Below are 25,043 nucleotides of genomic sequence, written 5' to 3'. Positions count from 1 at the left end.
GGATTATTGTTATTGCTGAGCACTGGCCAGTTCAACAATAACAAAAGGCCATGAAGACCACAGAAGACATCTAAGGTGGGCGATTGCTGAATTCTTTCCTTGGTTAAGAAAAACATATCGAGTCAAAGTCTACAATCAAGAGATACATTAATGTACCTGAGACAAAATTAGACTTTACAAGAAAACACCTAAAAGAGCCTGCTTAGTTCGGGGGGGGGGGGGGTCAAAGGTGGAAAGCACGATCCAGTGCAAATGGATAATGACCCAAAGCAAAGTGCAAAAGCAACAAAAAAAGATATTCTTCAGTTTTCAAGTACTGATCTCATGTTCTCTATGCAAACAGAGCATGCTTTTCATTTGCTGAAGACAAACCCGAAGGCAGAGAGATCCACAAACAAGCATCTGATGAGAGGAAACAGCATTTGGTCTGCACTTTAGTCACGTGTGGACTGTTTGATTTAAAACCCACTGTGTACAGCTGTAAAGAATGACTCTTTAATTGTTGGGCTGGGATTGTTTATGATACGGCGTGACGTCACTAGTGTCACTTGCCTGAACAAGCAGAGAGTAAACTGACTGAGCCAGTCTCCATGAGCCTCTGCAGACTCGACCGACCGTTTCGCAGCTCACTCACGGACCCGCATTTACACCCCAGAATCGCGGATAACTTGATTCTGGTCGGCCGGGAGGATCCGGGAGGTCTCCTCCTCCCTCTCCTCACCATGAAGGCGACCAGCTAACGCTAGCCGAGCAGTGTCCGCTAACAGCGGGACTCCTCCGGGCTGACAGTTTACAGCAGCGGCGGGTTCAGAGGAGGAGGAGGAGGAGGTTAGCACCCAGCTAACCACACACTGCTGCCTGTGAGCCGATCAGGAGCTGAAAGGAAGGATTAGACGGTGAGTGAGCTCTGTAGCAGCGTTAGCCACATGGTTTGTTGTTATCCTCTGTTTACTTGCTTTTCTTTCATTGCTAACTTAGCTAGCTAGCGTTAGCGAAGTTAATGCTCCACATTCAGTTTCTGCTCGGGGCTCTCAAAGAGATTTGGGCGTTACATGCTGAATTGAGTAGACTATTAGTTCAGGGAGGTATCATTTCAATTACAGATTCCCTCCTGTGGGCTGCTCTTTATGTCCAACATAGTCTTTGACTCCAGGTTAGGGTGAGCAGGTGTCCCAGTTTGTATGGGACTGCACAGCACCTTCAGCCTTGTCCAGTTGACATGTTTAAGTTATTGTGTTACAATGAGAGAATAATTGATAGACACCAGCGTAAACCCCCCAACTTTAGCAAGAGTCATTTATATGTATGAGAAGCTGTAAAAATTGGATAAAAAATTAAATGCAGTATATTTATAACTTTTATAGATCTACACACCAACACGTTGTCTTTGAGGTTTTAATTTGCTTTCGGAAAGGCATCAGACAATAACACAAAATACAGCAGCTGTTTGTTTTTAAAGTTATATACGCTGTTGACATCAGTAATTTCTTTGACATTTAGTTTGTCGGGATCTGGTAACTACTGCATGCATGTAACATATAAACCTGTGTTGACAGAATAGTGTCAACACAGGTGAGTGTGCGGGTTGAGAGGCAGATTTGCATTATGATGTTATAACAGGTGTTGTGGTCAGAAGTAGGTCATTGTTGCTCATGTATTTATTCTTTTCCCCCCTCATTTCCTGTTAGAAAATGTGATTAGCTGAAAATGGAAAGATTTCCTCTACACGCTGTAATGCATTTTGCCATCAATGTTGTTAATTAATTTTATGTAGGCCCTACAAATATCCTGAATAGGAAATGTAATGACACAACTAAGTGGTGGGGGAGGGCTTGCTGGGGGGGAAGAGAGTATTGCTTTACAATACTTAAATAAATAAATACGATAATATAAAATATTAGAATAATAAACACTTGTTGCAGATTTTCTTAAATCTTTGTCGCACATCATTTTTCTGCAACAGTTCTTGGACAGATGGGACAAAAATGAAACCAACACTAAAACCTCATTGCAGTTGTGAAGCATGGTGGAGGCAGCATCATGGTTTCAGAGATCTGTCTTGTGAGTGAATGAGTAGATAAATTAACCTTGTGATGATTGAACAAACTGTGTAGAAAAATAGCCAATATAATAGTGTGCATTATAAGGTTGATTTATGTGTGGCTTATATGGGATTTATTTATTTATTTTAAATGTATCTCTGGCCTGATTCAGCACGTGCCCCCCTGCTGGTGCATGTATCAGCTTAACGTCCTGATGTTAATCTGAGACTCTGAGGAATGACCTGCGAAGGGTTAAAGATATCCCGACTGTTCTTAGGGCTCCTGAGATGATCTGAGATCATTTGTATGGGTAATTATTACATTAGTATTAACAAAGAGTTCACACTCTTTCTCGCAGTTGTGTGCGTTGGTGTGTGGAGGTATTTACAGTTTGATTGTGTGGGGCAAAGGACCTATTTAAATGCTGCAGGCTGGGAGTGTCCACTCTTTGTGCTCGTTCATCATTAACCAGACACCATGTCCTGCAGTGCGAGTCAACAGTTGAACTGTGTGGTCTGAAGGTTTCACAAATGTTCTCCACTGCAAACATGGACCCTGGGTCCAAGGGGTTGGTTGCCACAGAAGATGATGTATGATGGGATACAAGAGAGGTGTGCAAGTTTAAATCACAAAAGGTTGCACTTGTTGTGTGTGTCTTTATATTTTGGGCTTGTGTGACTGTGGCCGAAATTATGCTCATTATTATTTAATGTTATAACTTGATTTTTGGGACATCGTGCACTTGCTCTTGCTCCTTACTACACTTGAAACCAAAGTGTTTCCAAAGAGATGAAGTCATTTTACTTCATCTGAAGCTCCAACAGCCTGTAGAGGGAGTGAATTTGGGGTTTCAGAGAAGAGTGAAAATGCTTCAGCCTAAAGAAACAAGAGTGACAGCATAAAAGGAACAATTTTCATCTGAATTATTATGTTCTTATAGTTGTTCAAAGCCATATATATGTAGCTGATGAGTTTTCTGAATCACATGCATTATTCAATTTGCACAGAGGATACAAATAAACAATGCATTTCTAAACTGCTAATTCCATCTCATTTATACATTGTATTGTGATAAATATCTCTGTAATAATTGTGTCATTTAATCCTTCTAATATTCATAAAAGGCAGTTTTAAGTAGTTTTAAAATGAAAGTTGAAACAAGTTAAACTTGAGTTAAATATTTGATTAGTCTGTCAGAAATTCAGATGAATTATTTATTTATTTTTATCTGTTTTTATGTGTTGTTTTTTTTTTTATTGAGTTGGCCTCATTCACTACATTGAGTCACTGGACTCTACTCTGTTTGTGCAGGTTGGAGACTTTTGGAGTGTTTTTAATGGATTGTCTGACTGATATTATAGTTTGATGTGACGTATAGATCATCTGAGAAGCTTGTCTTTAGTTCTTTTTAGTTGGCAAATAATTAACGTACGTGTGTGTGTGTGTGTGTGTGTGTGTTGCACCTGCATGTTAGAGTTTGACATGATAAATTACAGTCTAGCTTCAAAATGCAGCCTCCAGAACTATTAGGCGATATCATAATGTCTACATACGTCTCTTATCTTTCATGTTGATAATGATATGAACGATAGTCCTGGAACTGCATTATGATCTGGTAGAATAACACCAGCACGGAGATATCAGATACTTCATATGCAGCAGAGGTCGACCAAGGACTCGGCTGTTAATGGCATTTTCCCCCATGAAGCGTGGTACTTAAACTCTCCACCATCAATACGCAAACTGACTACTTGAATAACTGACATCCAGAAGTTAAAGGTTCAGCATAGCTGATTTACTTCACACCATTTTGGTAGTGCTGGCTTGTGTATTGTAAAGCAAACTAAAAATTAAATGTATAATCAGTAACTTAATGGCTGTTTAATTCTTTATATAAGCGGAGTGTATTTTTCTTTTGTGTGCCTGTATGAATGGAGTCGGGTGGGTGTCAAGTAAATCCTGAGGTCATACTTGCTGTGTATGTGCTTGTTCTGTCATCTGTGTGTGTTTGGCGAAGGCCAGCAGGGCAGGGCACAAGGCATGGCGTTGTATCGTGACCAGCAGCCCCAGTTACTTGGAACAAAAGGGCTGTTGTTGAGAGATCATGTGACTGTGTGTGTTCCACCCTTGTCATGTGATGTGAGCTCAGGGCAGGGTCTGAGAAGTGCTGAGTCGCTCTGAGAGGTTCCTTCCACCCAGGGAGCAGGCAGAAAACGAGCATGCACACAGGGAGAGGAGAGTGCTGGTCGAGTGGATGGATGTCAGGACAGAGAGGACTACGGAGACATCTTCAGAGACGCAGAGAGATTCAGAATAACTTCTGTTGCTTTCTCATTTCTACAGCAAGAAAACATCACATCCTTCTTTCACTCTCCTCGATTCTCTTTTTCTCGATTTCAGTAAAGATGCAACGCAGCATTTCGCATCGGCTCTGCGGCGAGGCAAGTTTATTCTAGTTTTCTTTTTAGTTCATTGAGATTGAGTGGTGGTGGGATGGCTTACCTGATGTCACAATGGCTGCTTAACCTCACAAAATCTGGAGACTTCGCTTACTGTGAACCCAGAACAACATTTGTAATTAAATTTAGCTGCTACTCTGCTCTCATCCTGGCAATCGGTTATGAAGTTAAAGGTGGGTTTCGCACACATGCAGAGGAAATGCAGACCGGCGCAAACATTTCCCATTCCTGGAATACCAGCATGACTAACTGCCTTTTTACTCATTTATGTTTGAGCTGAGAAGTGAGACACAGCCGCGTGTCGTGTAGCAGGTCCTGTAATACTTGTTTGAATCAGTGCAACCGGCCTGAGAGAGCCGGCTCTTAACAGATCTCTTTTGTGTGTATGTGTGTGTGCATGTAATCAACCCACTGTGGAACTGGCCCTGCAACCTACATATTCAATACCACTGCAGATTGTTTAGTTGAGTAGGTGAAAGGGTTTTTGCCGATCTGTGTCGTCATATTAGTGAAAACCTACAGTACACTTTCCACACGCAGGAGTCTGTACTTTGACACTCAGTCGCTTTCTGATGGACAGAGTGAGATAACTTGGATAGTTTACAAAAACCCTGTGTGTCACAATCGCTGACTTCTCCATGAGCTTGCATAATAACGTCTGACAGTTTGAGCGGAGTAGTGAAACACAGAGAAACACACACACACACCTATATTTGGTTACCCTGTTTCTGTGTCAGAGAGCAGGAGGCATGAAACCTCAAACCTGAAAAGGTACAGTGTCTCTAACGTCTCACTTTAAGCGCACTGAAAATTTTATTACAGATAAAGCAAACAGTTATGATAACGCCAAAAGGCCATTAAAAAGTATTCCAGTACAGAATACAGTGCGGTCGCTCAGTCATTTTAGCTGCTAAGTAGCCGGATTGCTTGAGAGTAAAGGAAGGTTTACTCATCTTTACTTTCAGAATGGAAACCTGCAGTGTCTTGATTTCTGGAGGCTCTACACTAAATGTCCATCTTTGAGAGGGGTCACATGATTGCCAAACATGTCTGTGAGGATAACGTAGCCCTTACAGCTCTGCCAATTAGTGTCTGCCATATGATGCTGAATAATTGAGCAGAGGACTTCTACTGAGCTGATAGCATTCTGGTTTCAGTAGCCGAGGGAACACCGGCACAGCATGGCTCATCCATTATACAGCACTTGGAGTAACCGGCCATGTCCTAGTGTCCTGAAACACACTGTGGAGCGCGTTTTGTGGTCAGCTTGGTGCACCAGGGTGGGTATAAAACTATAAAATACTAGCAGTGGCCAGTGGTACCCCTCAGCCTCCTAGTAGATGCACCTATGGTATGAATTGCTTCGTTCTCGGATTCACAAACTTGGGTGTCCAGGCTATGTGCCCACCTGGCCGTCAGGGTGACGACAATACCGCCTTAGCCTTTTATGGCTGAGGAGCAAAAAGCCCTGGACCATGCATGAATCCCATGTCTTGTGTGTTGTAGTTAATGACCTGCTCAGTTTGTGTCTTCTTTGATATTGAAAATAGAGTGTAGTGCATGCTTCAGACAAACCTTTTTCTATAAAATATATCTGCAATAAGCTATATTTGCATTAAAATCCTATAATTATCTTAAAATCCTGTCCATGGTGGCTTTCCTTTCTTGCATAGAACATTAGTAAACATGTATTGAAATGCATAGTTACTTACTTCTGAAAGTTTTTGAGAAACCGCTTCAAGTGCTTTGTTTCCTATTTCAACATCTTCTTTTAATATTCCAGCAATGAAGTGGTGACTTCTTTAATTTTTCTGATTTCAACAACTATCAGCTGCCATGAGTCGAGCTCTCTTCAGAAGAGATTTTGTTTTTGTATTGTGAGCATCAAGTATTGTAACAGTTTATATCATGTTAAAAAGCAAGAAAAACCATAATGCGGACTGTTCTCCACACCGTGGATTTTCTAGTCCTGCACGTGCAGTTGCATACACAGTGTAAAAGCCCTGCAGGTTGGTTACTACTGTTACCCAGACATAGTTTGTTAGCCAGACCGAGTAATGCTTTCACTGCAGAGCATATGAAAGCCCAGTTTAATTCATTTCTTACACTTTTTAGTGTATTTAGAGTTAAAACCCTTTCAAGTACATGGAGGAAGTTTGAAAGGGTTTCTGTGTCTATGCTTGGTGAACTATGATTGTTTTAGGGAGGGTTGGAGGTGAGATACTTTGATGCTTTTAGTTTTACTTTTACTGAGAAGTTGAGTTTTGTTTTTTTAAATTTTATTTTGTTTGACATACCTTTCTTTCCTTACTTTCCATTTGACAACATCAGACCACACCAACCCTTTAAACAGTGGGCAGTTAAAGATTTAAATGACTTCCTGCTGTTGTGTTCATGTTTGTATATGTTTTGGCCCAGCAGTGCAGCTCTGACAGGAAAGCGAGGGCCCTGTGGTTCCACCTTGTCTTGATCTTCCACTGGACACTGTGCATGTGTTTCAGGGGGTGGATTTGGCTTGTTGTCAGCTCATTTCTTCCTGTTACAGCAGAAAGGCACTTCCTGTAGGCTAAAGCCAGAAGGGTGGAGATGAGATTGCTCCCTTTAATGAGAGCTTGGCCTGTAGTTTGGACAAAGGAGGAAGGTGTGGCAAGGAGCTGGCCAGTTTACTTCTGTTTTGTAATGATTTGTACTCTGATTTTCACAGCTTTGGGAGCTTTTTAGTGAGACTGGTGTGTGGACTTTTTGTGTTAATGAAGTTTTTGTTTTTGTTGCCTCTTCTATTTTTTTCCAGCCCACCAGGCAGAGCAGCTGTGGCAAATTGCAGACGAGCATGAGTCATGACCTCAGTGGTGCTGGTTGACACTGGTGGGACAGTGGTGGAGTATGTCACAGCTGAAGAGGACCCAGAGCAGGTGCGGCAGACACAGACAAACTCATTTCAAACTTACTCTTTCAGTTAGAAAAATCTTTTTATGACAGTTTCTCTTTTTTTATTCTCCTTGCCGACTTTCTCCAGGAGGAGGGAGAGTGTGAGGTGGACTTGGAGCTGGAGGGAGAGGTGGAGGGTGAGTGTGAAGCCGAGGAGGCCTATGAAGAGGAAAAGGAGGAAGCTCAGGACTACCCAGCAGTCATAGTGGAAGAGATTCCTAGTGCCAGCCTGGCTGAGGAGCAGAATTACTCAGCCCAAGTGTTGTTGTATGGTGATGAGGCCTATATCATGCAGGAAGTGGGAAACGAACAGGAAGTGGAGACGGATCGGGACCCAGGTGAGGCAAAAATGTTTTGTGTTACTAAAAGTGTGCCACGGTCTTTGTTATGTTATTGCATCAGTCAGATTTTGAATAGTCTTTCCAGTTAAAACCAGCATAAAATCAGATTTTTTGGAGAGGTTATTTTATTGCCTCAAAGGCAATCAGAATGATTTTTAAAACTGCACGTGATTGTATTTAAAAAAAAGTTAGTTACAAGAACCTCGATAACACTTAACTCAGGCCATCAGCTTAACAAAAGACACCAACTAAATCACTGAGCAACATCTGTGCTGTACTTAAAAAATGTCCTTTAAAGTTCAACATAGCCAGACTTTCTTTGTGCTAGCTGGATGAGTAAATCCTTAAACCTCGGTCAGAGATGACTAATATTATGATGGTGAATATCAACTTTCTGTTAACTCAGGCTTTCTGCTTCAGGTGTTGTTTCATGCATCATTTCACTCTTCGTTAGCACAAAACTGACCAACTAATCAAATCAGGAATACGGGTGATAAGGATCAATAAAGAATATTTTTAAGAAGTCAGAAATCAACACTCGTGCTACAGATAAAGCAAGAGAGTAAAACTGCAGAAAATTAGTAATCGTGTGAATTCATTCCTTAACTGTATTTAGGGGTGCAAATTAGAGCTCTGAATCTTTAAACTATATTTAAACTATTTAAAGGTTACTCGGTGCATTCAGGCCCTTACTCTTGAATTCCTGTGATTACAGCAGGGCTTCCCTTGTATCTGTCACTATTCAACTCCCAGTACTTCTTTGGTGATGGGAGTCAGCACACTGGGAGTGCACTGCCACCTTGTGGGTGTTGTTGTGTAGTTGAATTTTCTGTTTTATGAGGTTTTATCCCATATTTACTGGCTAATAATTAGATTTTGCCATATTGGTGATACCCGCCGTCCAGTCCAGTGCTGTTTTCAGTAATTTGGAACATATTTAAAGGTCAGAGAGATGGAGGTTTCAATTTTCTTTCTAAGAACTTTAAGTTGCAGCATGTAATTAAAATTCTCAACAAAAATCAACTTTTCTTCAGTGAAATATAATAGTTTTGATCATAAGAAAAAGTTGCTAAGTTTCAGGATCTTCTCTCACTTAAACACCTCAAAATAAAGTGGAACAAATAATCAACTGAAAACGTGTACACGCACCTTTACCTGACACATTTTACCGTACCAAACAAAAGCAGGGGCAGCAGATTTAAGTAACAAAAGTATGTTTCCAGTAGAGGTGGGAATCACCATACATCCCACGATACGATATTATCACAATACTTAACACACGATACGATATTATTGCAATTTTTTAAAAATATTTTGCGATATTCAGATTCTGTACATAATGGTAAACTTTGATATTAGATAAAATGAATATTGATAAAGTCTCACACTCAGTCTTTCTCTCATTTCAGTCAGTTATATTGGTGACAAACTGGACGGTTTGTATTACAGTCTAGTCCAACTTAACTGAATGCAACCATCTGGTACAATTATAGCTATTCTGAACTTTCGCAATTTATGAAAACTATGCAGGCCCTTCAGCAACTGAAGAATTTGAAAGTAAATTAAAACAAAATATAATTTTACATTAAATAAAAAAGTTTTAAACTTAATTAAAATAAAACATGTCTTAAATTAAAATAAGTAAACTGTCATGTTTATTGCTGCCAAAAAAAAGTTAAACACATTTGGACAGTGAAGGAATGTCAGGATTCTTGCTCAGAAAAGGGAGCTGATCAACATGCTCTGAAGTCAGAGCACAAAAACCTTTTTTTGTAACAAAATATCGATTTCTGCTGTCCCTGTATCGATACATTATTAGCAAACAAAATATCACAATACTACACAGTATCGATATATTTTTTTTTTTCCCCCCCACCCCTAGTTTCCAGTGAGTTTATAAATTCACCATCTGTCCTTTTTCTCTTTTTCACTCATCTCCATAATTTTCCTCGTGAAAGCTTTGGACTGTTCGCTGCTCGTATCGAGGCCGCTGGCGTATGGCTGGATCTGAACTGTGAATAGCTTTAGCGTTAGCCACTTTGCCTTTCTTAGCTTCTGTAAAATGTCCATGTTCAGCTGGGTGAAGGAGGTTTAAGTGTTTGTTGTTTCCCCTCCTCACAGTTTACTTAAACAAACTTTGTGTCTTCACTTACAGTGAAAAGCTTTCATACTAACAAGATATCAGTGCGTGTTTGTGTGCCGCTGTGCACATGTCCTGCGTGCATGAAATAGACCAGCTCATAACTGGACATATGTGAGACTGACCGGCCGGTGACCTCCCCGAACAGAGAACATTGGAAATTTTGATTCTGATCCTTAGACAGTCAATCTGTGCGTCTCTATTAAAGATGATAGAAAAAGTGTATTTTTTAAAAAAAGAATAATTTAGAAGAATAATTTAATAATGAAAAATTTTTATCATAATAATTTTATAAATAAAAGTCTGTCCCTCTGCTCATATTTGTTTTAAAGATGCGGTTACATGTTTGAACACACTTTTTTGTGTGTGTGTGTGTGTTATGTGGAAAAAAGACACGGTCCACAGAATAGTGGCTCTCAGTAAGAAACCTGTTGAGTTCACATTTAAGATGATGCATTGAAGACATGTAAGAGGCAGTCTGATATAATTAATAAACCGGGAAAACTTTTGCCAGCTACACAAAAAATACCTGATGTAGTAAATCTGATGATGTAGTAAACTCATATATGCAAATTATTCTTTCTTTCTTTTTTTCCCTTCATTTGCTCAGAAGGTTTTCTTGCAATTGTTTCATGGCTCAGACTTTAGTTTGGTTAGATTACCAAGTGCACAAAACAGGAGAGGCATTTCCTCAAGGTGTAGAAAATGATTAATGAACTCACCGCACACTTGGTTTGGGGGTCACTGGTGAAGCGCAGAATATCCTCAACACAATTCCATTTGTTTTGCAGTTTTTCAGTGACATCCTCCTTTAAAATGAGCCGTGCCCGCCTTTAAATGATTTATTTTTAATCCCAAAGAGACACAAATACTTTTCAAAGCCTGACTTGCATAGGTGTCCTCCTACCACACTAGGTGTTAGTGCAGTAGTTCATGTGTGAGTATTTAACCTTTGCTTTACCAAACTCCATGTCTCAATTTTACTTAAGTTGTAAAGTATGTGATTTAAAATGAACTCCCACAAAGATAATAGATTTATTAAATTGCAGCGTTTCAATCCAGCTCACCTTCATACACACGTGTGTAAATAGGCCTGGAGCTCCATGCTTGAAATCAGGCTTTGAAGCTTGTACAAGAAGAGAAAGACATCCAATCAATTTAGACATACAGGTTTTTCGATCAGGTGAATACTTCATACTTTTTGCTTCATGTGTAGCATCATCATCAGGTAGTTTATTTCTCTTAGTCCTCTCAGAAACCACTGAATCACAATTAAGCTCACTGACATTCATCAATAAATAAGTTTTAACATAATTGTATAAATATAAGATGTTAAGTCGCAACATATGGCAGATTTGATCTTCTTTATTTTTCCACTAGCTCTTTTAAGTTGACCAATCCTAATTTAGTTTGCATAAGTTCATTATTTTAATCCTCACAAAGCAAGTTTATTTCTTATTAAGCCACATTCCCTTGTGTATATATTGTATTTCAGTTCAAAATGCTGTCATATATTTAAAAACAGTGCTGCTCTGCCCTCCTGTGGCATTGTTATGTGCCATGACCTGTAAGCACATGCATGAATATGTATCTATATGTATTACAGATAGTCAAAGTTAAGTTAGTAAAATGGTAATATGACAAAATAAATAAAACAATGATAAATACTTTCCAGCTCCAGGGGCGTAATTTCCGGGGGGGTTAGGGGGGTTATGACCCCCCCATAATCAGACCTAAACAATATAACCCCCCCCCCCCCCCCAATAAAATTATGAATTATCTTGCATAAATAGGCTGTTGATTTTCTTTACTCATTTCAGTTATCACCAGCAAAATAGTTGCATGTTTAATTATCTGGGAATTTATGGAACGCCAGGACTGCCATAATGAATTAATTAAATACACCATTAAATAATTAATTAAATGTGTCAATAATTAATTAAAATTGGAATTAATTAATTAAATAAATAGTTATGACACATGTAATTAATTAATTATTGACACATTTAATTAATTATTGACACATTTAATTAATTATTGACACATTTAATTAATTATTTAATGATATATTTATTTATTTCATTTTGGCAGTCCTGGCACCTGGCTCTCGTCATGAAATAATTTTATCTGTCAGCCTCACCCATCAAACTCAGGGGGCGGGGTTAACGCTGCCCATGCAGCTTCTCTAACATTTGATTGGTTGCCGTGCAAAGTAAGTCAAAACAGGTCGATCCTAGATAATCGATTGCTTGTGTAGACTTGGGGCAGCCAGTTATCCCAGAATGCAGATCAAATCACAGGCAGCAATGGTGGTGGTGTAGTTTTAAAATACCCCGTTTTTCTGTCACCAGCTACACTTTTAACAGTGTTTTAGCCGCGAATGTCGCGCCGTATGTCTGGTCAGGTTGTCAACATAGAACATGTTTGCAAAAGTGCTCAGATGTTTTCAGAGATTTCACTAGCTCTGCTAACAATTAGCATGCAGAGCGCACCGAGGGGGTACATTAACCGGTTTGTTTACATATTCCACTCTCCGTGTTCCACATGTTGCATTCGCAGATTCTCATTTTCACCGAACGATCGTCTCTTTCCGCCTGGTCTTGTGTCTCTGTGCTTCTGTAACATAAAGAACGAGCTGACATTTTTCTCACGAAACCAGCGATCAGCTCAGCAGACCCCCAGTTTACCTGCATGCATCCTCCTCCTCATCTGTCAGCTGTTTAACACCTGCTGCTAATTCAAGAAACACGCCTAGTTACCTGGTGATAGTCACAGTTTAACTGGGCAGCCGGTGCTCGATATAACGCAATGTCAGCGCATTTTTCTGCACAAGATAAGTAAATATAGTATTTTCCCCGAGCGCAGAGCTGCTGGAGCTCGTTTCCTTACAGAGCACTTTATAGGCGAGCCAGCTTTATCAGCGGCTGATGTCCAATCACCGGCACACAGCTTTGAAACCTCAGCTGAGTTTTAGCTCTCAGTGGTTAAACGCTGGACTTCATTCACTCAGGTTCTGTCTGTCGGGTTACGTTTACTTCGCTGTTTTATTTACAACTGAGCAAATCGGTTTGGCTGAGGTTAAAGTTACGTTTCATAACTGCATAGTTTCACAGACGTTTAATGGTTCACTGGCACATGTGTTAGACTGAACTATCATCTAAATATCATCTGTTTTTTAATAGTTATTCAACTGTATTCTAAGCACCAGCTGTCTGTTAGAATGTGATTTTTTTTTTTTTTCTCTCTCTGTTGGCAGAGGTATAAAAATGCGCAGGAAAATCTGATGTGCATGGCAAACTTCACCGACGATATTTAGGGAGGAATAAACACACATCAAACATAAATGAACCATTTGTCTGTCTCCATAATTGAGAGCATTTTCTCTTCTTATGTCAACACTCTCTCTTTTTTTTTTTTTTTTTTTTTTTTTTTTTTTTTTTTTTTTTTTTTTTTTTTTTTTGGCTTTTTCGGTCATGTTATGTTTACCTGTCAAAGGCTTGTTACAAACTATGAAACACATTGTGCAGACTTCTGGATGTTAGAAGAAAACTAATACTGCTCATGAATGAGACTAAAGGCAGGAAGGTGTCCTTTAAAACTAAACATGTTAATAGGACCTCCCTGTTTATATCATAGTTTATGATATAGCATGTGTATTTCAGTAATAGCCTGCTGAGGCCACTATACGTGCTGGCCTCATATCAAATGTGAAGGCAGACTGAGTCTATGTTTGACGTTTGTTTATATCTAATCTTCCTTTTCAAACATTTAAACAGCAGCGAGTCTGCAGCTGAGGGAATACAAATTCAAATTGTCGGAACAGGTTTGCTCGTTTCTTGGATTCATTTGGTGATTTATTAAATGTATAACTGTTATTCTAATCTGCTGCTGAGTCTCTTACACTTTTCTTTATGCTGTATATTTTCACGTCTCTGGAATAGTTGGCAGTTAGATAGTCAGCTGGGAAACTTTGTGTTAACTCATGGAGCTGAGGATATCGTGGATATGCTGACCTCGCTGCGTGGTGTACAGAGCGAGGTCAGCATGATTAATATTCACAATAAAAATATTAGCCGAACATCATGAAGTCTGTATGTGTTTCATAGTGTCGAACAACCTTTGTACAGTTAAAGCCAGCAGTTACTACATGACGGAAACACCAACGTTATCTCTTTTATGTGTTTATACACAGGTCACGCTGATTACTGAACAAAAACCCAAAGATCAGATGTTAAACAGATTTATTTGCTCTCTCTCCTCCTTAAACATGTTTTTAATGTTAGTTATAATTCAGAATTGGCGACTGAAACACGTAGGACACATAAGAACATCAGGAAATAAAACACCGATAAATATAACCTCAGTAAAAGAAGTCAGCGGGGGTTACTACAGCTGTGTACCGGGGCCTGCGCTTTGTCGGTGGGATTGCTTGCGAGGCGAGCGGGTCTATCCCACGCTTTGCCGTGAGACTGGGACGACATCTCCGAAATCATCGAAACACTTTTGCAAAGAGGCTGTATCTTGACAAACCGACCAGACACATGAAGATTAAACCACTACATTCTCGGCTAAAAAAATATTAAAACGGTATTTGGTAACACACAAACAGGGTTTTTCAAAGCTCAGTTCTGTTAGCTTCCACATGCCGGTTGTTGTGTGCTAGAAACAATGGCCACCAGGCCAAAGCAATGGTTTTGACTCGATCAGCGTTAACCCCGCCCCCTGAGTTTGATGGGTGAGGCTGACAGATAAAATTATTTCATGATGAGAGCCAGGCGTCAGGACTGCCAAAATGAAATAAATAAATATATCATTAAATAATTAATTAAATGTGTCAATAATTAATTAATTACATATATCATAACTATTTATTTAATTAATTAATTCCAATTTTAATTAATTATTGCCACATTTAATTAATTATTTAATGGTGTATTTAATTAATTCATTATGGCAGTCCTGGCGTTCCATAGGAATTTACCCAGATTTATTTATTTATTTAGACAGAGATCTTGACACCCCCCCCCCCCCCCCCCCTTCATGTATCTCATGTAAGATACATGAGAAACGTTGCTTAAATATTTATATAACATATATCAGTAGCAGAACTTTACTGGTCACCAAAATAATACTTATTTAATTGTATTTTATTAGACCTTTAAAGCATTTTTTTTAAGTGCTGGGTCTTATACTGACATGCTTTTTTAAGAGACTCACAGTAAAAATCCGTGTCAGTTTGCTTCAGCGATGTGAAAACGGTGAGCTTATTTTAAAAAACGGTGCAGCTTTTATTTGACGTGCTCACTACGCAAGAAGGGGAGGTCGACGGAAGGATTTCCTGTGTTGGTGGCGGATGGGTACCTTTGCTGGCGCTGTGACGCGTCGCGTTCAATACGAAGAGATTTCCCATTAGCGGCGGAGTGATCTGAACTAGTAGCTTCCCATACAATTCAGTGAGGAGTCAATGTGAATCTGCAGCGAGGGGGAAAACATGGCGACTTCGCAGCATGAGGGGCACGCAAACCAACTCGATCTACTCATCAGAGCCGGTAACGTAATTTTTCGCACTCGCGGCTTCGATCTGAGCTGCGCGCGGTTGTTGTTTTTAAGTGCGTCCGCTGCGCCGCCGTCCGCTGAGAAGAAGTGCGGTGAAGTAATGGAGGGCAATCAGGAAGTGATCACCTTGGTTAGCAACCTGCATGGCGTCGCCACACGGTTTAATCGGAGCCGGTTTATAAGGAGGGAAACTTCAGTTGGATGCGGTGGTGTGTACAGGTGGAGAGTTACGTGCATGAGTGGTGTTTTGCACGCGGGAGGAGTTTTTTCTGCCCTCCGCGTGGTGTAGAATAACGGTCTGCAGCTCGGCTGCACAACCAGGAAGTGTGGAGATGTTGTCTTTCCTACGTCTTTGCCACGCTGTCTGAGTCGGAAGGACATGTGGGTTTATTTTTACCAGCATCAACGACGCGTGCACAGTTAAATATTCCCTGTGATCGTTTTTATGGCCGTTTGTTTTGGTGTTTGACTGCGGCTGGCTTCGGTTTCGGGTCAGTTTAGCCTGAATAATCTGCAGGCTGATCCTTGATTAGCAGCTCCGGGGAGTGAGGCGCCGTCCTGTGTCATGTTTGTGGATTAATGTGTGATCGGCTCACGGTGGCACCCTCTGGGTCTCGGGTTTTGGTGTGTGTGTTTGTTTGTTTCACGGTTTCCGTTACCGTCCTGTGGAGCCGCTGTGCAGGCGCGTGGGACGGCCTGGCTCACGCGCTTTCTTCCTTGTAGCCGTTTGTTGTTGGCTTCAGCTTTCCGGCTACAAACTCTCTTCACCTGCGTGTTTCCTGATTTTGAATAACGGGCTTTTATCGCTTAAACGCCGTGTTTGTTTCCGCCTCTGTTTAATTTTAATGTCAAAGTATTTTTTTCTAATATTTCGATGGCGGAAGCATTGTTTATGTGAGGGGGCGGGGCGTGTGTTTGATTGACTCGTCCGTTAGTCCTGTAGTGCGCGCGCTGCTTCCGAACGTAAGCAGCAGTCCAATCAGATGCGTCTGGGGGCAGGCTTTTGAACTGAGCGACAGCCAATAGGAGGCAAAGCGAGTGTTGAGTGACAGGAGGATTTGTGTGCCTCTTCGAGGAGAACTGGAGGGAACGGGTGAGGAGTGTAAACACGGAAGTCATCACGGGCAGCACTACTTTTTGTCGGACTTGCTGCTGTTCTTGGCCCCGTTACCGAGCTGTAAATGTGAATGAGAGATTTTCCCAACTTTATATATTGTAATTTTGCTTACACTTAAATAATTATTCTAATAAACTGAACAATTTTGCAATTTTTATTGGATAATCAGACATGAGTTATAACCTTGATAATTCAGATTTTGACATGTTGGTCAGGCACATCTGCAGCTGTTTGAACTCAACCCTTTCGGTGGCCTTACTGCAGCACCTCTGCTTACTTTCAAGGGCGACTCTGCAGGCCACAGGACCTCTGCAGTGTGTCCTGTTTGTTTGTGAATGAGTGGGACAGCCTAAATATAGCCTATTTCTGTCCTCGACACAGTGCCCATTGCCTCAGCAAGATAGCCAAACATGGATAGGGCAGGGTGTAATGGGATCTTGTGTTTCCCACCGGTGATTGACAACGACAGCAGGTGCTCCTGGGTGCCTTCTCAGAGCTCCCTCAGACAGGTCCACGTACAGTTTCCCTGACAGCGGCTGTATCCTGTTTTTGAATAAAACAGGAGGGCTGCTCACGTCTGAGTGGGTCAATAGTTTGATTGTTAACATATTGAATTAAACACCCAGCTTTGCAGGAAGTGAGTTTGGGCTTTATATGCAAGAAAATTGAGTTTTTCCTTCATGCAAAAAATTGGTCCTCAGAGAGGTTTAGATCTTCAACTAAAGAAAAATCACCAGATTTAAAAACAAAAACAAAAAATTCTGTGAGCAGGTTTTAGTTTACCCAGGCTTCTGTTTTTGCTTAACAAACAGCCATAATTATTGGGAAATTGCATATAAGTCAACACAAGTATTTTGTCTGCTCATGCTAAATTGTGTAGACAAAAAATTTTGCTTAATTATGGGAAGCCAAAACGTTTTAATACAATATATACGTGACAATTAAATGTAAATGTAAGTGACGAATGTTTCTAGTTTTAATTTATGTGGGAAGAGTGAATAAGACAAACATTTCAAAGGGGAAATCATACATGCCAAAAAAACCTATGAAGAGGAGAAAAAAATATATAAAAGGGGTGAAAGAATTGAAATTAAAACATTTTTGGGTGTCTACTTTGTATGTGGTCTTTGTGCTGACAGTGTGAGTTCATTGAGTTCATAATGTCTGATCTTAGTATCCTTCAGTAATTCATCCAAATGACTAAATTATATATCATAAACAAAACATTGAATAATCACATTAATTATTGTAAAACAGTGCAAAATTTGTGCTGTTCAAGCTTAAGATGGTCCCTATTTGCATATAGATAGAAATACACCTTTTTGATGTCACTATATTGCAGCATTGTATTGTACTGTACTGTGACACCATAATGATCCAGCAGGTAGGGAGTGAACTGGAAATCGAGTACTGTGCATAAGTCTTGAGTCACATGTTATTTCTTTACATGTTGGTTACAAGACTTGGGAATTCTTACAGTGGTTTTGAGCAGTAGTTGGTTAATGAAGGTCTTACAAAGTTTTTGTTTGGACATTTGCTGCTTTTTTACTTATTTTCAGTCCAGTACTTGTACCTGACCATTTTGTCGAAGTATTCAACCCTGAACTATGAATCAGGCAAACATAAAAAAAGTCCCCTAACCAATAAGATAAGATAAGATAAGATAACCTTTATTAGTCCCACACGTGGGAAATTTGTTTTGTCACAGCAGGAAGTGGACAGTGCAAAAGTTATGAGGCAAAAATTAGAATACAATAAGAATAAATACAGTACACAACTGTACAGAATAGAATAAAATAAAATACTATATACAGTAGAATAAAATAAAATAAATATACAATAAGATAAAAATAGAATACAAATACAAATACTATATACAACTGAGTAAAAATACAACGATGACAGAAAGGATTATTGCACTTACTATTATTGCATATGTATGGATGTGTGTGCTTGATCAGTTAAAGTCTTTATTATGGAGTCTGACAGCAGTGGGGAGGAAAGACCTGCGAAATCTCTCCGTCCCACACCGTGGGTGCCGCAGTCTCCCACTGAAGGAGCTGCTCAGTGCTGTCACAGTCTGCTGCATGGGGTGGGAGATGTTGTCCATCAGGGATGACAGCTTAGCCGCCGTTCTCCTGTCACTCACCACCTCCACTGGGTCCAGAGGGCATCCTAGAACAGAGCTGGCCCTTCGGATCACCCTGTTCAGTCTCTTCCTGTCCCCAGCAGAGATGCTGCCGCCCCAGCAGACCACGCCATAAAAGATAGCAGAAGCCACCACAGAGTCATAGAAGGTCTTCAGGAGTGGGCCCTCCACTCCAAACGACCTGAGTCTCCGCAGCAGGTACAGCCTGCTCTGCCCTTTCCTGTAGAGGGCGTCTGAGTTATGAGTCCAGTCCAGTCTATTGTTCAGATGAACACCAAGGTACCTGTAGCTGTCCACAGCCTCAATGTCCATACCTTGGATGTTCAGTGGTTGCAGTGGAGAATGCTTGTGCCTGCGGAAGTCTACCACCAGTTCCTTGGTTTTACTGGCGTTGATCTGGAGGTAGTTCAGCTGGCACCAGTCCACAAAGTCTTGGGTCAGACCTCTGTACTCCTTGTCGTCCCCATCAGTGATGAGGCCGACTATTGCAGAGTCATCAGAGAACTTCTGCAGGAAGCACTGGGTGGAGTTGTGGGAGAAGTCTGCAGTGTAGATGGTGAAGAGGAACGGAGCCAGAACCGTTCCCTGTGGGGCCCCCGTACTGCAGACGACCCTGTCCGACACACAGCCCTGAGTCCTCACATACTGTGGTCGGTCGGTGAGGTAGTCCAGGATCCAGGTAGTGATCCTATGGATGGAGTGACCCAATGGATGAACACATAACAGCTTAGAACAAATTTTAAATTGCATCGTTACACGCATTATTACAAGCAACCTGTTGGAAAAACACATCATTTTCCACATTTCTTTAAACAAATCTGAGTAAAATAGAACAGTTTGACAGGCATAAAATTATATTTTTGCATCAAAAAGACGATTCCCAAAGAGCTCTTAGCTGAAATTAGCATGTGTGATGTGCAAAATCTGAGAAAAAAAAGATGTATGAGGCCTAAAAACTATCTGCAGCAGATGAACAGTATCTGAAGATCTGTGGTTAAGAAACATGGGGGGGAAAAATCAGCATAAATTATGATAAGTGTGTATGGAAGCTATCAGGAGCGAGGCACAACAGTATCTACAGCCATCTGTAGAACACAGTGGAGGCTCTGTCATGGTTTGAAGCTGCATTTCAGGCAAAATTGGTGAAATTATGAACTCAGAATGTCAAAATACTTGTATTGCAATACTGGTGGTTTCCTTTAGGGGGTGCCAGATGTTTGTTTGTCCAGGAGAACCCCCACTTTAGGATTGCTGCTGTTCTCCACTCTGCAGACGGAAGCTAGAAGGCAATCTCAGTTATTTAAAACTCATTAACGTATCATATCTGTTTAGATTAAAAATGTCTTAATATTTTCCTTCAAATGTAAAAGAAGTAGATTGATGAGATCTCATGCTTAATAAAGAAGAAAAACACTAACTGTTAAAAGTCCAGGCGAGTGTTTGCTGACTGTTTTCGTGTCTTCTGTTTGTCGCAGTGGAGGCTTCTGTTCACGGCACCAATGTCCACTGCTCTGACAAAACAATTGAGGCTGCAGAGGCTCTGCTACGCATGGATTCGCCCTCCAGCCTCAAAGAAGACCACAGCCCAGGTAACACACACACAGATACACTGTTAGTGGACCACCGCTCAGGTTTATATGCTCAGTTAGCATAACTGCTGGCCAGTCTAGTAGATCCTCATCAACCCTGTGATGATTCCTCTGTGCAGAAGCGTTCCTTCCACAAAGTGGAGCGACACAAGACTTCCTCCACGCTGCCATGCGGCCTGACATGATCACAGAGTCCGAGGTGGAGATATCAACAGAGGAATGTTGTGAGGAGGAGGATGAGGATATGGCTACGGTTATGGACGATCCGGAGCCAGAACCCGACCACGAGCCAGTCAGAAAGAAGCGAGGTAGACTTAAAAGAGCTGGAAGTTAACTTATCTGTTATGTGGAGGAAGCCAGAGCCCAAAATGTTAATTTGATATCTTTAACTTTCTGGGGGCTTGTTAAACTTTGGGGAAAAAGGAAAATATTCAGTGTTTCAAGCCAAGATTTAAATGCAAAACATCTGGAAGCACTGATGCCAAGTTGTAAATCCAAAACCAGAACCTTGTAATTATGCTCAGTGACTTTATCCAAGAGCACCATCTAGTGGTCAATTTATCCGAGGGGGTCACACCTCGGTCTCACAACTGACTTCTTTCAAATGTTTCCCTTCCCAGCTGGACGGAAGCCGAAGACGCATCAGTCAGCCATTTCCAACGGCTCACCGGACGTCGGCATCAAGAAGAAACCAAGAGAAGGAAAAGGTATCCGAGGTATCCATTTTAGCTCTTCCACACAAAAAAATGCTGCTTTCTGGTTAACATAGACAGAAATTCACCGTGCCTGCAGCTGTCGGAAACTCGTACTTTTATTTCATGAATCAGTCAACATGCTTTAAACATTAATATGACCTTTCAGTTAGCTTTTCTCCTTCATGAACTAGACTTTGGTTCAGTTTTATTTATACAGTGCTCAGTGCTTAACTCTCAGCAGCAGTCACCTCAGAATGCTTTGTACAGCCAGGTGAAGACTGAGTCATGTTACAGAGAAAACCTCAACGTTTCATGTTTTTAAGTTCGGTTTCCTCATTTGAAGAATAATTGTGGAGCATTTTTACAAAGCAGTCCAGCAGCGCTGCATAAATACACTGAGTACAGATGTTAATTATCTTTGATTTCCAGCAGGGAGCACCACCTACCTTTGGGAATTCCTGCTGGACCTCCTCCAGGACAAAAACACCTGTCCCAGATACATAAAGTGGACCCAGAGGGAGAAGGGCATCTTCAAGCTGGTTGACTCAAAGGCCGTGTCCAAGCTGTGGGGCAAGCACAAGAACAAACCAGACATGAACTATGAGACGATGGGGCGGGCACTCAGGTAGGCTGTCCCTATCTGGGATTATAATCGGATGTGTTAGATTTTTGAAAGAAACAAAGTATATTACATCTTTATGATCCAATAAACACTTTAAATTTGGCAGCGATAAAGGCAACAGTAGAGGTTTGATAAACAAAAATAGCTCCGTCTCTTTAGGATTACCTTGCTAGACTTCACAGAGGCTGATTTCCAGTCCTCTGCTGACATTTCATTTTTATTTTCTTTGAAAGCAGCATCTTATGTTCTGATGCCTTTTCTTCAGATATTACTACCAGCGCGGCATCCTCGCCAAGGTGGAGGGCCAGCGGCTGGTTTACCAGTTCAAAGAGATGCCCAAAAACATTGTCATCATTGACGACGATAAGGCGGAGATTCCTGCTCCAGAGGACCTGATCGGCTCGGACACAGCGGCGTCCTACGAGCGCGTGCCTCCGCCGTCAGACATGCTGCTCCACGCCACCGAGCTGTCATCCTCCAAGAAGCCCAACATCTTGCGGGGCGCTAACAAAACCAACGTCGTCCACACTCCAGTGGCCACAGGCAGCAAGCCAGCAGCAGGAGGAGCGGTGACGGCGGGAAGAATAGTGACGGTCTCAGTGGCGTCGGACGGGAACCAGAAACAGCAGTCCCACGCGGCAATCATCCCGAACGCCACAGGGGCGAGGTGAGGCCCCTGCACGCAGATATTCACTATGTGGCGTCTTTGCTCATGCGGATCTTTACCCTTCTGACTCTGTCTCTCCTGCAGGACGGTCCGGGTGGCTATGCAGGTGCCAGTAGTCATGACAACATCACTGGGTCAGAAGATCTCCACAGTCGCCATGCAGCAGCCCGCGGGAACAACAGCAGCAGCCGGCCAAACCACTCTGCTCACCAACACCTCGGCTATCGGCGCCGCTGCCGGAAACGCCAACTCCCAGCAGAAGGTGTGCAAAATCAAAAATCGAAAATGATGCAAAACCAAGTTTAGAAATGTGTTTATAACTCTGAGTAATTAAGTTTGTTTTGGTGATGAAACAGTTGAGTCACTGCGCAGCACTGAAAAGATGAACTGATGATGCTTCTTTTCATCAGGTCGTGATCCAGACCATCCCCACCATGGTGCCAGCCACTGCGGAGAACGGAGACAAGATCACTGTCCAGCTCGCCAAGATCATCACCATCCCAGCCCACCAGCTGGCTCAGTGTCAGATCCAGACCTCCACGGGCACAAACAAGCCCGGTGTCGGGGCCTCGCCGGCGGGCATCAGCCTCCTCGGGAGCCCCCTGACTGTCCGCGCCCTCACGCCCGTCAACGTCGCGCCGGGAACGCAAGTGATGAGACTCACCGTGCCGACGCAGGCGCAGCAACAGACTCTGGTGGTTTCGCAGCCGGGCAGCGGGGCGGGCGTGGTGACGGTGTCTGCGGCCAACCAGGCGGTGGCGGCGCAGCCTCGTATCATTAGCGGTGTCATCAATGGCTCAGAGCTGGTCATAGGAGGTGGAGCGGTGGAGAAGCTGAAGGCCGCCGGCGTCCAGGTACAGGCCATGCAGGTGCCGATCCAGCAGAATCAGGTGAATCCAAAAATGGCCCAGAGCGTCAAATCGGAGCCAATGGACTCGGCCGACGTGGCGATGAAGACAGAAGAGCCCGAGTGTTGAAATGCGTCCGTGTCTCCTCTGCCAGAGCGTGCTCGTTTGTACATTTCTGAAGTCATTTCTACTTTTCTTCGTAATAACCAGCAGCAGTCTGTGAGACTTTAAAGACGCCCAGAAGTCCCCCCCCACCTCCCCCCCCACCTTTTTTTTTGTGCGTGTCTTTTCTTCCTGAGCCCGTCTTCACATCTTCCATGTTGCTGCCTAGAACTAATCCGGACTGTCTCAGAGCTGCACAGAAACCTCTCCAACATAGGAAAACAGACTTGAAGGAAAGGGATGTGTTGGGAAAAGGGACCAACTTTTGATCACTACAGTTTATGCTTTGGAAATCTTTCACCGTCACTGACTTGAAATCTGGGGAAAAAAGCGAAACACTACAAACACAAATGAAAGCAAATAATCAAAAAGCAAAATGTGAACCGTCACATTCAAGAGGACCCGGAGGATGGGGCTGGGGTGTAATGCAGCTTTTGTAGAGACAAACGTTAAAACCAGCAATTAGTTTTTTTATTAATATTATTATGATATCACTGTGCCGATCAAGTGTAGGTGGTGCTATGAGAGTGAGAGGAAGAGGCGTTCCCACGAGGAGCGATATCAGACAGAACACGGTCATGTATGTACATAAATATAAATATGTCTGCTATACAGTTTACGGAGCTAATGTTAACAGAACAGCCTTAGATTTTAATTTTCTTCTTCATGTGATGTCTGAACGGTAAGCTGTTGTTTTGTTTTCTTTGTGTTTTGATACCTTGTACCAAGCACAGTATTATTGAAACTAGGGAAACTAATTTTTCTTTCTACTGGTTCTTCCGCCTCCATTTGGCTGTTTTAACACTCACACAGGTTGAATCTGACAGGCCAGACTGCTCACAGCACATCTGAGGATGTGGCTAGAAAGGATCTTGGCTACTCCTTTTTCTTTTAATTTTGGAACATTTTTGTGACCCTGCAGTCAGGCTGCATGCAAAAAGACGCGACTGAGCCGATGCATGCTGCCACATCTGAAAATAGGAATGTCTGTAGAAGCAAGAAAGAAATTAATCAAGTTTATGCAAAGATGGCTCACTGTGGATCCCAGGTCACTTTACTTCCAGCTTAAAACGAGGCTCCTGCATTTCATTTTTTTTAATCTGAAAAGAGGGAAGAAGAAGAAGAGACAGAGAAGTTTGTGTTCAGACTGAACTGTTTGTATATTCAACATTTGAAGTATATTCTATTTTGTTGTACTCTTGTTTCAAAGTGTATTAAAGTAGATTTTACTGAAATATAAAGACATTTGAAACCTGACGGCTGTCCCTGCATCACTTATTTATTTTTTTGTTCATTTATGTTGGAGCTGGGAGATTTAGAGTTTGGGTTTAAATGATTATGAAACAAGATAATCAGGATAAAATAGGTAACGCTGTTCTTTTACAGAGCAGTTTTCCCTCCCGTCTACTCAGTTTAGCTCAGCTCAAGCTAAAGATGGCAGAGAGACTTTGTACAGAGAGTCAAACTGTTCACAGAGGCTGCTGTCTGTTGTTGTTTTTTCGTTTAATCAAGAAGTGAGGCACTCAAATGTCTCAGGCAGGCGGCGTTAATCTTGTTTTTCAGTAGTGTGAGAAACCGGAGCTCCCCGAGAAAAGCCAAACACCAGAGGGAGAATTGGCCCCCTGGCTCTGGATGGCCTCACCTTGTCCTCCAATAGCACTTTGAGGAATTGAGTCACCGTGACCAGGATACGTTCTTCAACGCATTTGTAGCACTTTCTGTTTTCTT

The 25,043-nt window shown here is 41.8% G+C and overlaps 1 protein-coding gene across 7 annotated transcripts; it reads left to right on the top strand.

The window, feature by feature from the left end:
* The first annotated feature begins 566 nt into the window (after window positions 1-566).
* On the top strand, window positions 567-24,572 carry elf2b (E74-like factor 2b (ets domain transcription factor)). 7 transcript variants are annotated; one of them, XM_080879904.1, is made up of 10 exons: window positions 567-896; window positions 7,293-7,413; window positions 7,518-7,767; window positions 20,208-20,321; window positions 20,441-20,629; window positions 20,942-21,028; window positions 21,449-21,641; window positions 21,904-22,305; window positions 22,390-22,567; window positions 22,716-24,572. In XM_080879904.1, the coding sequence occupies exons 2-10, from the start codon at window positions 7,339-7,341 to the stop codon at window positions 23,280-23,282; spliced, it is 2,055 nt and encodes a 684-aa protein (XP_080736030.1). In that variant the 5' UTR covers window positions 567-896; window positions 7,293-7,338; the 3' UTR covers window positions 23,283-24,572. The 7 variants fall into 7 exon arrangements, with proteins under 7 accessions (XP_080736030.1, XP_080736029.1, XP_080736028.1 ...); XM_080879903.1 differs by having other exon boundaries at window positions 21,446-21,641; XM_080879902.1 differs by having other exon boundaries at window positions 20,942-21,037.
* The last annotated feature ends 471 nt before the right edge of the window (window positions 24,573-25,043 follow it).

The sequence above is a fragment of the Rhamphochromis sp. 'chilingali' genome (genome assembly GCF_963969265.1).
Source record: "Rhamphochromis sp. 'chilingali' genome assembly, chromosome: 4".
NCBI classification, from domain to species: domain Eukaryota; kingdom Metazoa; phylum Chordata; class Actinopteri; order Cichliformes; family Cichlidae; genus Rhamphochromis; species Rhamphochromis sp. 'chilingali'.
The sequence above is the reverse complement of the archived record's forward strand: the minus strand, read 5'-3'. Positions and strand labels throughout refer to the sequence as shown.